Genomic DNA, 14,112 nt, shown 5'->3' on the forward strand with positions numbered 1-14,112 from the left:
CTTCCAACTCTTTGATTCTATGATTCTATTCTATGATTCTATCATATCATGGAATGAGTCCTCTCCATGGAATGACTCTCAACGTATACATGGGTCTTATCATGGAATGAGTTGTCGCCATGAAATGACTCTCAACATATACATGGATCTTTCCATGGAATGAGTTCTCTCCGTGGAATGACTCTCAACGTATACATGGGTCTTATCATGGAATGAGTTCTCTCCATGAAATGACTCTCAACATATACATGGATCATATCATGGAATGATTTCTCTCCATGGAATGACTCTCAGCGTATACATGGGTCTTATGGAATTAGTTCTCGCCATGGAATGACAACTTATTTGTGGGTCTTATTATGGAATTAGTTCTTTCCATGGAATGGCCCTCACCTTATTCATAAGTCTTATCATAGAGTGATTCCTTTCCATGGAATGATCATCAACTTATTCATGGGTCTTATCATAGAATGATTCCTCCATGGAATGACCCTCCATTTATCTATGGGTCTATAATGGAATGGGTGCTCTCCATGGAACTATTTCTTTCCATGAAATGACCCTCAACTTATCCACAGGTCTTATCATGGAATAAGTCCTCTCCATGGAATCACAACCTATCCATTGGTCTTATCATGGAATGGGTCCTCTCCATGCAATGACCCTCAACCCATCCTTGGGTCTTGTCATGGAATGGGTTCCCTTCATGGAATGGCCCTCACCTTATTCATAAGTCTTATCATAGAGTGATTCTTTTCCATGGAATGATCATCAACTTATTCATGGGTCTTATCATGGAATGATTCCTCCATGGAATGACCCTCCATTTATCTATGGGTCTATAATGGAATGGGTGCTCTCATTGGAACTATTTCTTTCCATGAAATGACCCTCAACTTATCTACGGGTCTTCTCATGGAATGAGTCCTCTTTGTGGATTGACAACATATCCATGGATCTTATCATGGAATATGTCCTCTCCATTGAATTATAACCTATCCATGGGTCTTATCGTGGATTGGGTCCTCTCCATGGAATGACCCTCAACCTATACATTGGTCTTATCATGGAATGGATCCTCTCTATGGAATGAACCACAAACTATCCCTGGGTCTTGTCATGGAATGGGTCCTCTCCATGGAATGAACCACAGCCTATCCCTGGGTCTTATCATGGATTGGGTCCTCTTCATGGAATGAACCACAACCTATCACTGGGTCTTGTGATGGTATGGGTCATCTCCATGAAATGACACTCAACTTATCAATGGGTCTTGTCATGGAATGGGTCCTCTCCATGGAATGACCCTCAACCTATCAATGGGTCTGGTCATGGAATGATTTCTCTCTCTGGAATGACCCTCAAGCTGTCCATGGGTCCTAATCATGGAATGAGTCCTCTCCGTGGAATGGCAACCTATCCATGGGTCTTACCATGGATTGGGTCTTCTCCATGGAATGACCCTCAAGATATCCATGCGTCGGATCATTGCATGATTCCTCTCCATGGAATGACATTCAACTTATCCTTTGGGCACATCAAAATCCATAATTTTGATTCCCAAAACCTGCCCTCAGCTAATCTTTGAGGTCGACTTGAACATGGGTATGTACAATAGGAAGATTCTCCCATCAGTTCCTTCCTGCTGATCATCTTTCTTGGTCTCTCCTTCTGCAGGTAACTTCCCGCTGGACTTTCCGCTGCCCCGGCTGCCCTCAGGCCCTTTCGCACGATGACTCCCACTTCCACGAGCGGCACAAATGCATTAACTTCTTTGTCAAAGTCTATGGCTACATGCCCTTGCTCTACACCCAGTTCCGGGTGGACTCGGTCCTCTTCAAGACCCGGCTTCCCCACGATAAGACAAAATGTTTCAAGTTCATCTAGCGAAGGAGGTGTTGGTTGACTACGGACATCTGCAAAGCAAGGGGAGCAAGGAGGAGCGGTCAGAGGACCTTCCACCTCCAGGACAGAATTCCCCGTTCGGTCCAAGTAGGGACACAATCATGAATTGTGCAGGCCCCGAAGGAACTGTCCAGTGTGGGGACCTGTTTCAAAACTCTTTATGTTTCAAATCACGTGCTGAGAAGAAAAAGAGGAAGAAGAAATATGACTTTGGTTAGTCCCCCAGCTAGTGGGTTAGCCAAGGGCAAAACTGGGGTTTTTAAAATAATTATTATTATTTAAATTGGAAGTGTTTTAGATATGCCTTTCTAAGGCTTTCTATTTTGGGGAGGTGGGTTAGGGAGGGAAGAAGGGTTGTTTTAGTTTTGCTTTCTTTCTTGCCCGGACCGTCAGTCACTTGGGGAGAAGCAGAATCCCAGGAGAGGCCTGCACTTCTTCATGACCCCAAGATGCACTTCGGGGAAAATAGATCTGGCCTCCAGAGGCCATTTTGCCACTTGTTTCCTTGGTGTGATGTGCTTACAACCTGCTTGGGATTTCATGTAGGAAAGGATGGGCCCCGCCCCAGTCTCATCCTCTAATGCAGTGGTTCTCAACCTGGGGTCCCCAGATGTTTTTGGCCTTCAACTCCCAGAAATCCGAACAGCTGGTAAACTGGCTGGGATTTCTGGGAGTTGTAGGCCAAAAACATCTGGGGACCCCAGGTTGAGAACCACTGCTCTAATGGCTTCTGAGGGACTGACCTCTGGTGAGCTTCTGCCTCCATTTTCTTGCCATCTTCAGCAAAAGAAGTTCCTTTGGAAGCCCACCTGTCCCATGTGCCTGCTGATGGCCCACACCCTCACCCCCCATTTCATGAGGGTTCCCCAACTGTTGGGATCTGGGTCCTCCCCAACCACCAATGCCTGCTCCCAACCCTTTGCCTTCTTCACCCATCCCCAATGCTCCTTTCCATGCCATGCGCTTTGGTTCAGCTCCACCATTCTGGAAGCCTTGACTCAAAAGTCTGGAAGCCACCATTACATAGATGAAATAGAAACTTCTGTTGTTGTGACGCTCCTGGGGAACTGAACTGTGATCAACAGCAATGTCACCACAAATATGTGAGTGTGTTGACTTCAAATGGGCTGAGTGTGTTGGTTTTCAGTCCTTGCAATATGGGCTTCATATACAGAGAGGGAGACACACAACATCATGTGTTGTGATGCTCTTGGGGAACTAAACTGTGGTCTACAGCATTGTCACCACAAATGGGTTGAATGTGTGAGTGTGTTGGCTGCAAATGGGTTGAGTGTGTTGGCTTTCAGCCCTTGCAATGTGGGCTTTTAGCGAGTCCTTCGGCCACAGAGAGAGAAACACACAACATTATGTGTTGTGATGCTCCTGGAGAACTAAACTGTGGTCTACAGTAGTGTCACCACAAATGGGTTGAATGTGTGTTGACTGCAAATGGGTTGAATGTGTTGGTTTTCAGTCCTTGCAATGTGGGCGTTTAGTGAGTCCTTTCTACACAGAGACACACACACACAATGTCATGTGTTGTAATGCTCCTGGGGAACTGAATTGTGGTCTACAACAATGTAACCACAAATGGGTTGAATGTGTGAGCGTGTTGGCTGCAAATGGGTTGAGTGTGTTGGTTTTCAGTCCTTGCGATGTGGGCTTTTAGTGAGTCCTTCGTACACAAAGAAAGACACACACAACATCATGTGTTGTGATCCTCTTGGGGAAATAAACTGTGGTCTACAGCAATGTCACCACAAATGGGTTGAATGTGTGAGTGTGTTGGCTGCAAATGGGTTGAGTGTGTTCGTTTTCAGTCCTTGCGATGTGGGCTTTTAGTGATTGCTTCGTATACAGAGAGAAAGACACAATGTCATGTGTCGTGATGCTCCTGGGGAACTAAACTGTGGTCTACAGCAGTGTCACCACAAATGGGTTAAATGTATGTTGGCTGCAAATGGGTTGAGTGTGTTGGTTTTCAGTCCATACGATGTGGGCTTTCAGTGAGTCCTTTGTACACACACACAGAGAGAGAGACAACGTTATGTGTTGTGATGCTCCGGGGGAACTAAACTCTGATCTACAGCAGCGTCACCACAAATGGGTTGAATGTGTGAGTGTGTTGGCATTAAATGGGTTGAGTGTGAGTCCTTCGTACACAGAGAGAGACACACACAACGTCATGTGTTGTGATGCTCTTGGGGAACTAAACTGTGGTCTACAGCAGTGTCACCACAAATGGGTTGAATGTGTGAGTGTGTTGGCTTCAAATGGGTTGAGTGTATTGGTTTTCAGTCCTCGTGAATTGGGCTTTCAGTGAGTCCTTCGTACACACAGAGAGACACACTCAACGTCATGAGATCAGGTTTGTATGCGGTGTCCTATGTGGTCCACCATCATTAGTGAATGTGTGTGTCTTCAGCCTTCTCCCCTTCCCTACCTGTCCCTTTCGTTGCAATTCCTAATTGTTGGACCAGGATACCAGCAGCTATCAAAGATGGTACCCGGAAGCATTTCAAGAGCTGTACAGAAAGTTGCTTTTGAAGGTTTGAGGGCCTCTTCCTCAACCTGGTATCTTCCAGAGACATCTACTACCGGTCCCAGCATTCCCTGAGCCAGACTGATTGATCATCTCTTTTGGAGGTGCCCAGGTTGAAGGATGAAGCAGAGCATGGTTCGTTGCTTATCTTTCCTTTCTATCTATTTTGTACAGAGGCCCACATTCCTGCAAGATTCATATTTGGTCGTGAACAAGCTCAGCCTTCGGTTAAGTCTTTACAAACCATCTTCCCTAGTGTCCACTAAAATTGGAGTTCATATTATGAATCTCCAGATAACATGAATGCACAATGTCTGCCCTGATATGAGACCTTCTGTGTGAAGCGTTCTTCCTTCTGTAAGCCTACCCAAAATGCCCCATTTGATAATGCCATGCTTGCCATGGAGTTGCTTAGCCCATAGCTCAACGTTGAGGAACTCCATCACCATTGGGCATGTATGAATTAAGGCTCATTAGTTTCCCTCTATTACATGCCTCTCAAGTGTTCACAGATCTCTTTCTTTAGGACAACCCTTGAATACTGCCATTTTCCCATTTGTCCATGGTACCCACCCTTCCACTGTTGTCATTCACCTAGAGCTGTAAAACTGGAGAAAGATGTCCTCTTTCTTATATAGTCCCATTCAACACGAGTCCCATTCACTTGGATGTAATACTTTGGGAGCAAGGCTCATTCAAACACCGTATTTTAGAGCTCTGTTTTAAAAATGGAGATGTTTTGTGTTGGAGAAAATGCTGTTCTTGACTTCCCGCGCTGAAAGTGTTTCTGTAGGGGAAATCGAATGGGATTAGAGTTTTGCATGACTGAGAACCCCATCCTCAACAAAGAGGCTGTTTTCATGGATTGTTGCAAGTTTGTCTGGCCATGTTCCAGAAGCATTCTCTCCTGACGTTTCACCTGCATCTATGGCAGGCATCCTCAGAGGTTTTGAGGTCTGTTGAAAACTAGGAAAATTGGGTTTATATAACTCTAGACAAGAAACAATCAGGGACAGCTAATCACCTCTCAACAAAGGATTCCCCCAGGCAGTAAGAAGTCACAACTTGAAACTGCTACCAGTGGTTCTCAGCCTGGGGTCCCCAGATGTTTTTGTCCTTCAACTCCCAGAAAAAGGCTGCCTCCACCGTGTTGCTCTGCAAGGTAAGAAAGAAGGGTCGGAAGGGCTTCATCAGCTTCGATCCTCCTTAAATTGAATTTCGGATTCCATGTTTAAAAGTCTCGTCTTGCAACAAAGTCTGAATGAATTCCCGTCTCCCTCTACCATGCCGGGAAACTATCAAAACATTTTAGTTTCATGTATTGTCAAAAGCTTTCATGACCGGATTTTTCAAGATCTTCCCTGATCCACCACTGTCTTGGGATATCTGGAAGTCATGACTTTTAAAGTCTATCTATCCATCCATCGTGTCTATACATCGCTCTCTGTCTGAACAGTTTAATCACCCCCTTCATTGCTTCTTCAAGAGATCATGTCAATTCTGCAAGCTTTCTAATGGACCTTGTAAAAAGCATTTTATTCTAAAAGGATGAGAAGGATTTGGTTGTGTGAAAGTCCCATTGTATCAGGCATTGTGAGTTTCCAGAAGTATGTGTGAGCCACACCAGTCTTCTGACACTAATGAAATGTGACCATCTTCCTCCCTCCCTCCCTCCCTCCCATCCATCATTTCCTTCCCTCCCTCCCTCCTTCTTTCCTTCCATGCATCCTTCATTTCCTTCCCTCCCTCCCTCCTTTCCATCCTTCATTTCCTTCCTTCCATCCTTCATTTCCTTCCTTCTATCCATTTTTCTATCCATCCTTCATTTCCTTCCTTCCCTCCCTCCTTCCCTTCCTCCATCCCTCCCTCCCTCCCTCCTTCCTTCCTTCCTTCCTTGCATCCTTCATCTCCTTCCCTCCATCCTTCCTCCTTCTTTCCTTCATTTCCTTCCTTCCTTCCCTCCCTCCCTCCTTCTTTCTTTCCTTCCTTCCATCCATCCACCCATCCGTTCATCCATCCTTAATTTCCTTCCCTCCTTCCCTCCCTCCCTCCCTCCCTCCTTCTATCCATCCATCCTTCAGTTCCTTCCTTCCCTCCCTCCCTTCCTTCCTTCCTTCCTTCCTTCCTTCCTTCCTTCCTTCCTTCCTTCCTTCCTTCCTTCTTCCCTTCCTCCTTCCTTCCTTCCATCCATCCTTCCTTCCTTCCATCATTCATTTCCTTCCTTCCCTCCCTATCACAACGATTACTCTTGGAGAGGGCGCACAGCGGTTGGGTGATGGAAGTGAATCAAGAAGGTGGCCTTCTTTTTCCCAGGCATTTTGGAGATCCCAGGAGTGAGTGGGAAATGGTGGGGTGTTTTTTGCGTTCTTCTCTTTGTCCCTCCCCAACACTTCCGCTGCGGCCCCTTCCCCAATTCCTCACCACGAGGGACGTGCCGAGAAGCTCCATGAGCCCCAGAAGGTCGGTGGGAGGGGAAAGAAGTGGGAAGGAGGGACGCAAACCTCAACACGAGCACAATATTCCTATGTTGAATTTTGTAAAAGGATGAAATAAACTCAGAGTTTAACTTGAGCGCCTCTTAACTGTCTTCTGTTTGGAGGGAAGGAGGACCTTTGTCAACATCGCTCTGGTAGTCAATGCAAAGAAAGAAGAGGACTTGTTGGTTCATGTCAGGTAAATTCCTGCCACTCCAGGCGAAGAGATTCCACCTAAACATTAGGAAGAACTTCCTGATGGTAAGAGCTCTTTGACAATGGAATATGCTGCTCCCTTGGGATCCATTGGAGTCTCCTGTTGCAACTCAGGGTAAGCTTCACCTTGCTTCCAAACACCACCACACAGCTGTAGTTTTATAGTTTATTGAGGAGAAAATCCAGGTCAAAATAAAGAATAAACATTGCAAAATTCCAAAGATTAAGGTTAAAAGCAGAATATAGTTCCAAAGATCTTCAGGTAAAAACAGGAGACATAATCCTATTGGCAAAGTTCAAACCAGAGTCCCAGGATAAGCAATGAAACAATGGCCCCATGAATCACAGTGCAAGAAATCTCAAGCATACTGCTTTCCAGGCTAAGGTTATTCCATGAAGCTTTCAAGCTAATAAGCTACATTGAACTGACGCTTTCTCAGTTTGCAAGAGGCCTAAATACCTTTCTAACATGAAAACATTAGGCTCTCATCATCATAAAAGCATTGCAACGACCTTTCACTGAGCCGGCTTCTTGTCAGGGGTGATTTGAATGCAATATTCCTGCTTCTTGGCAGAGGGTTGGACTGGATGGCCCATGAGGTCTCTTCCAACTCTTTGATTGTATGATTCTATGATCAAGGGTCTGGAGAACAAGTCCTATGAGGAGCGGCTTCAAGAGCTGGGCATGTTTAGCCTGAAGAAGAGAAGGCTGAGTAGAGACATGCTGTCCATGTAAAATATATGAGGGGAAGTCATAGGGAGGAGGGAACAAGCTTGTTTCCTCCTGCCCTGGAGACTAGGATGCAATGAAGCAATGGCATCAAGCTACAGGAAAGGAGATTCCACCTGTACATGAGGAAGAACTTCATGACTGTGAGAGCCGTTCAGCAGTGGAACTCTCTGCCTTGGAGTGTGGTGGAGGCTCCTTCTTTGGAGGCTTTTAAGCAGAAGCTGGATGGCCATCCGTCAGGGGTACTTTGAATGCAATTTTCCTGTTTCTTGGCACATTGGGTTGGACTGGATCTCTTCCAGCGCAACGATTCTACGATTCCTATGAAAGTAGTTGTTTGCCCATAAGTGACAATGGGGACCATCATTTCTGGGAACCTTCAAAGAGAAAACCCATCTGCAAAAATAGAAATATGCTTAATCGGAGAAGCACAAATTGTAGTGGAGTACTCTTGCTGGAGATCATTTATTGCAGTTCCATGAACTGGCCTTATCCGCTCAGATATGAGTCAACGTCTACCATCTCAATCTCAATCTCGGGGGCAAACGGTTCTTAAAAGGTTTTTTTGACCAATTTCTTTAGGGAGACACATGCCCCAAACAGAGCAATGGCTGCCAAGGCCAGTATTTTCAGCTGCACCAAATTAGCAGTGCAAGGCTGCCATCCATTTAATCTAGATTTCTATATAGATACGGTAGTCTTGTGAGCTTGACAGAAGTTCCCTCCGAGAGCATATAATTTCAATCTGTTTTGCTTGCCGCAAACGTTAAACACACAGATTAAGAGTACAACAAAAGGGGTTTGCATCTGATAAGCAACAGAACGCTTTGTGTTAAAAACGTTTCTCCAACTTGGATATCGGAGAAATCTGTTATTTGCAGGGTTCAAAAGGACACGGTAATGCTGTCTTAAAATAAGATCATTTAGTACACTTTGGACCGTGCTCTGACCTACAAGAAGCACTGCCTGAACATCAAACAAAAAGTGGGCGCTAGAAACAACATCATACGAAAGCTGACTGGCAAAACCTGGGGATCACAACCAGACACAGCGAAGACATCTGCCCTTGCGCTATGCTACTCTCTACTTGGAGTGCCTCTGGTGTTGCCGCAAGAAGATCCTCCATCGTGCATGTGGCAGGGCTCAGGTTGCATTGCAGCAGGTGGTCTTCTCCACACTCGCATGTCGAGGATTCCACTTTGTAGCCCCATTTCTTGAGGTTGGCTCTGCATCTCGTGGTGCCAGAGCGCAGTCTGTTCAGCGCCTTCCAAGTCGCCCAGTCTTCTGTGTGCCCAGGGGGGAGTCTCTCATCTGGTATCAGCCATTGTTGAGGTTCTGGGTTTGGGCCTGCCACTTTTGGACTCTCTTTTGCTGAGGTGGTCCAGCGAGTGTCTCTATAGATCTTAGAAAACTATTTCTAGATTTAAGTCATTGACGTGCTGGCTGATACCCAAACAAGGGATGAGCTGGAGATGTCTTTGCCTTGGTCCTTTCACTATTGGCTGCCACTTCCCGGAGGATGTCAGGTGGTGCAATACCGGCTAGACAGTGTAATTTCTCCAGTGGTGTAGGGCGCAGACACCCCGTGATGATGCGGCATGTCTCATTAAGAGCCACATCCACTGTTTTAGTGTGGTGAGATGTGTTCCACACTGGGCATGCATTCTCAGCAGCAGAGTAGCATAGCGCAAGGGCAAATGTCTTCACTGTGTCTGGTTGTGATCCCCAGGTTGTGCCAGTCAGCTTTTGTATAATATTGTTTCTAGCGCCCACTTTTTGCTTGATGTTCAGGTAGTGCTTCTTGTAGGTCAGAGCACAGTCCAGAGTGTCTCCCAGGTATTTGGGTGCGCTGCAATGCTCCAGTGGGATTCCTTCCCAGGTGATCTTCAGAGCTCAGGATGCTTGACTATTCTTGAGGTGAAAGACACATGTCTGTGTTTTAGATGGGTTGGGGATCAGTTGGTTTCCCCTGTAATAAGCAGTAAGAGCACCTAGAGCTTCGGAAGGCTTCTGTTCTACCATCTCAAAGCTCCCTGCTTGAGCGGTGATGGCACAATCATCAGCATAGATGAAACTCTCTGTCCCTTCTGGCAGTGGCTTGTCATTTGTGTAGATGTTGAACATGGATGGAGCAAGCACGCTCCCCTGAGGCAGGCCGTTCTTCTGTTTCCGCCATCTGCTTCTCTGGCCCTGGACCTCAACAAAAAAGCTCCTGTTTTGTAGCAGGTTTCCTGTGAGGCGGGTGAGGTGGTCGTCCTTTGTGATATGTACATTTTTCTCCGGAGGAGGCGGTGGTTCACAGTATCATAGGCTGCTGACAGGTCTATGAAGACAGCTCCTGTGGTCTGCTGCCTTTCAGGTGATCCTCAAGTGTTGGCTCCTGTGACCTGCTGCCTTTCTGGACAGGTGGAGCAACAGAAGTTACTGTCTTAAGCCTAGGTAACTGGTCAAGCACCTGGCTCCAGCGTATAAACCTGAACTTGAAGGAAAGGCCCAGGGAGGAGAAAGGTTTACTTTGGAACCAATATTTGGAGGAGGAATTGCAGCCAAGGAAAACTCAATGCAGTGGGATGCTTTCTTGTCCTCCGCTCGGTGTCCTCCCTTCCCTCCCTCCCTCCTTCCTTCCTTCCACGGCACATTTACCAACTCATTGCAAAGGCTTGCTGTGGGACCCCAGTGGGAAATTTGTTCCTGATTCCAGACATTGGCTTTTGCGCGTCACTTCTCCGCAGGGAGAGGGGAGGTCTCTGGCCCCGTGCTGTTCCAATTTGTTTGCATCTGTGTTATTTCAATTTAGCGTAAATGTGACGGACAAGTAACCTGCGTCTCCTGCTGCGGCAAAGGAATAATAGTTTTCTCCCCCTTCTGAACACACTGCAAAGCCGGCCTGCTGGCACTACCCACAGCTCTGCCCTGCATTTGGATCCCATCTAATTGCACCCTAAAGGCTGCGGAAGGGGAAATGGGTTCACCCTCACAGGGTCCCAAGTAACAGGTTCGGTAATTGTTTATTGAATAACGTCGTGCCAAGTGGGTTCTGGTTCAGAGTCCCGGAGTTGCTCCACAAATAAACGAGCCAGCTTTATAAGCCGGAACAGATTAGAGAGCTGAGCCAAAACTAACAAATTCATTTTTTATTGCTATAGTTTTGCAATAAAAATGAAATGCAAAGATATTGGATGGGTGATACTTGCCTTATAGAATCCTAGAGTTGGAAGACACCTTGTGGGCCATCCAGTCCAAACCCATTCTGCCAAGAAGCAAGAAAATTGCATTCAAAGCACCCCCAACAGATGGAAAATTGCATTCAAAGCACCCCCAACAGATGGAAAATTGCATTCAAAGCACCCCCAACAGATGGAAAATTGCATTCAAAGCACCCCCAACAGATGGAAAATTGCATTCAAAGCACCCCCAACAGATGGAAAATTGCATTCAAAGCACCCCCAACAGATGGAAAATTGCATTCAAAGCACCCCCAACAGATGGAAAATTGCATTCAAAGCACCCCCGACAGATGGCCATCCAACCCCTGTTTCAAAACCTCCAAAGAAGGAGCCTCCACCACACTCCGGGGCAGAGAGTTCCACTGCTGAACAGCTCTTACAGTCAGGAAGTTCTTCCTAATGTTCAGATGGATTCTCCTTTCTTGTAGTTTGAAGCCATTGCTTCACTGAGTCCTAATCTCCAGGACAGCAGAAAACAAGCCTGCTCCCTCCTTACATCTTAATCCATGTGCCTCATTATGTCTCCTCTAGTCTTCTCTTCTGCAGGCTAAACATGCCCAGCTCATTAAGCCACTCCTCATAAGGCTTGTTCTCCAGACACTTGATCCTTTGAGTTGCCCTCATAGAATCATAGAATCAGAGGTGGAAGAGACCTCATAGGCCATCCAGTCCAACCCCATAATGCCAAGAAGCAGGAATATTGCATTCAAACCACCCATGACAGATGGCCATCCAGCCTCTGTTTAAAAGCTTCCAAAGAAGGAGCCTCCACCACACTCCGGGGCAGAGAGTTCCACTGCTGAATGGCTCTCACAGTCAGGAAGTTCTTCCTCATGTTCAGATGGAATCTCCTCTCTTGAAGTTTGAAGCCATTGTTCTGCGTCCTAGTCTCCAGGGAAGCAGAAAACAAGTTTGCTCCCTCCTCCCTGTGGCTTCCTCTCACATATTTATACATGGCTATCATATCTCCTCTCAGCCTTCTCTTCTTCAGGCTAAACATGTCCAGCTCTTTAAGCCACTCCTCATAGGGCTTGTTCTCCAGACCCTTAATCCTTTGAGTTGCCCTCCTTTGGACACATTCCAGCTTAGTATCAAGCTCTCTGTTCATTTGCAGTGCCTAGAACTGGACAATTGGACAGCGTGATTCCAAGTAAGGTGGTCTAACCATAGAGGGGTAGAATGACTTCCCTGGGTCTAGGTACTAGGCTCCTATTGATGTTGGCCAAAATCCCATTGACTTTTTTAGCTGCTTCATAACATTGTTGGCTCATGTTTAACTTGTTTCTGACAAGGACTCCAAGATCTTTTCCACACGTACTGCTCTCTAAGCCAGGCATTATCCCCCATTCTCTATCTCTGCATTTCCTTTTTTCTGCCTCTGTCGAGGATCTTGCATTTGTCCCTCTTGAACTTCATTTTGTTGCCCATCTCTCTAAATTGTGAAAATCGTTTTGAATTCTGCTCCTGTCTTCTGGGGATTGGCTCCCCCTCCCAATTTGATCCCGTCTGCAAACTTGATGATCCTGCCTTCTGACCCTTCATCTAAGTCAGTGTTTCTCAACCTAGGGGTCAGGACCCCTAAGGGTGTCACCAGGGGGTGCCAGAGGGGTTGCCAAAGACCATCAGAAAACACAGTATTTTCTGTTGGTCATGGGGGTTCTGTGTGGGAAGTTTGGCCCAATTCTATAGTTGGTGGGGGTCAGAATGCTATTTGATGGTAGGTGAACTATAAATCCCAGCAACTATACTCCGAAATGTTAAGCTCTATTTCCCCCAAGCTCCACCAGTGTTCAGATTTGGGCATATCGAGCATCTGTGCCCAGTGATGTCCAGATCCATCATCGTTTGAGTCCACAGTGCTCTCTGGATGTCAGTGAACTACAACTCCAAAACTCAAGGTCAATGTCCATCAAACCCTTCCAGTATTTTCTGTTGGTCATGGGAGTTCAGAATGATCTTTGATTGTAGGTGAACTATATATCCCAGCAACTACAACTCCCAAGTTAAAAAAAATCAATCTCTCCCCCCGCCCCCCTCCAACCTCACCAGTATTCAAATTTGGGTGTATTGGGTATTTGTGCCAAATTTGGTCCAGTGAATGAAGATACATCCTGTGTATCAGATATTTACATGACGATTCATAACAGTATCAAAATTACAGTTATAAAGTAGCAACAAAAATAATGTTATGGTTGAGGGTTGCCACAACTTGAGGAACTGAATTAAGGGGTCGCGGCATTCGGAAGGTTGAGAAACCCTGATCTAAGTCATTAATAAAGATCCTGAACAGGACCGGGCCCAGGACGGAACCCTGCTGATGGCACTCCGCTCGTCACTTCTTTCCAAGATGAAGAGGAAGCCTTGGGGAGAATCACCCTCTGTGTTCGTCCATTTAACCAATTACAGATCCACCTAACCAGTTTTACCCCGCCCACATTGGACTAGATAGAATCATAGAATCCTAGAGTTGGAAGAGACCTCCTGGGCCATCCAGTCCAACCCCATTCTGCCAAGAAGCAGGAAAATTGCATTCAAACCACCCCCGACAGATGGCCATCCAGCCTCTGTTTAAAAGCTTCCAAAGAAGGAGCCTCTACCACACTCCAGGGCAGAGAGTTCCACTGCTGAACGGTTCTCACAGTCAGGAAGTTCTTCCTCATGTTCAGATGGAATCTCCTTTCTTGTAGTTTGAAGCCATTGTTCCGTGTCCTAGTCTCCAGGGAAGCAAAGACAAGCTTGCTCCCTCCTCCCTGTGGCTTCCTCTCACATATTTATACATGACTATCATATCTCCTCTCATCCTTCTCTTCTTCAGGCTAAACACGCCCAGCTCTTTAAGCTGCTCTTCATAGGGCTTGTTTTCCAGACCCTTGATCCTTTGAGTCTTCCTCCTCTGGACACATTCCAGATTGTCAACATCTTCAATTGTGGTGCCCAGAATTGGACACAATATTCCAGGTGTGGTCTAACCAAGGCAGAATAGAGCATGGGGAGCATGACTTCCCTCTCTTCAATTGT

At 46.3% G+C, this 14,112-nt stretch overlaps 1 protein-coding gene across 3 annotated transcripts in view; it reads left to right on the top strand.

Moving 5' to 3' along the window:
* EXTL3 (exostosin like glycosyltransferase 3) overlaps positions 1 to 7,018 on the top strand; it is a 287,801-nt gene extending 280,783 nt beyond the window's left edge. For all 3 annotated transcript variants that reach the window (XM_060754687.2, XM_060754686.2, XM_060754688.2), the window contains exon 8: positions 1,678 to 7,018. In XM_060754687.2, coding sequence (XP_060610670.1) covers positions 1,678 to 1,887 — 210 coding nt within the window. In that variant the 3' untranslated portion in view covers positions 1,888 to 7,018. The remainder of the gene's footprint in view (positions 1 to 1,677) is intronic.
* The last annotated feature ends 7,094 nt before the right edge of the window (positions 7,019 to 14,112 follow it).

Source organism: Anolis sagrei, chromosome 1 (assembly GCF_037176765.1).
Source record: "Anolis sagrei isolate rAnoSag1 chromosome 1, rAnoSag1.mat, whole genome shotgun sequence".
Taxonomy (NCBI): Eukaryota; Metazoa; Chordata; class Lepidosauria; order Squamata; family Dactyloidae; genus Anolis; species Anolis sagrei.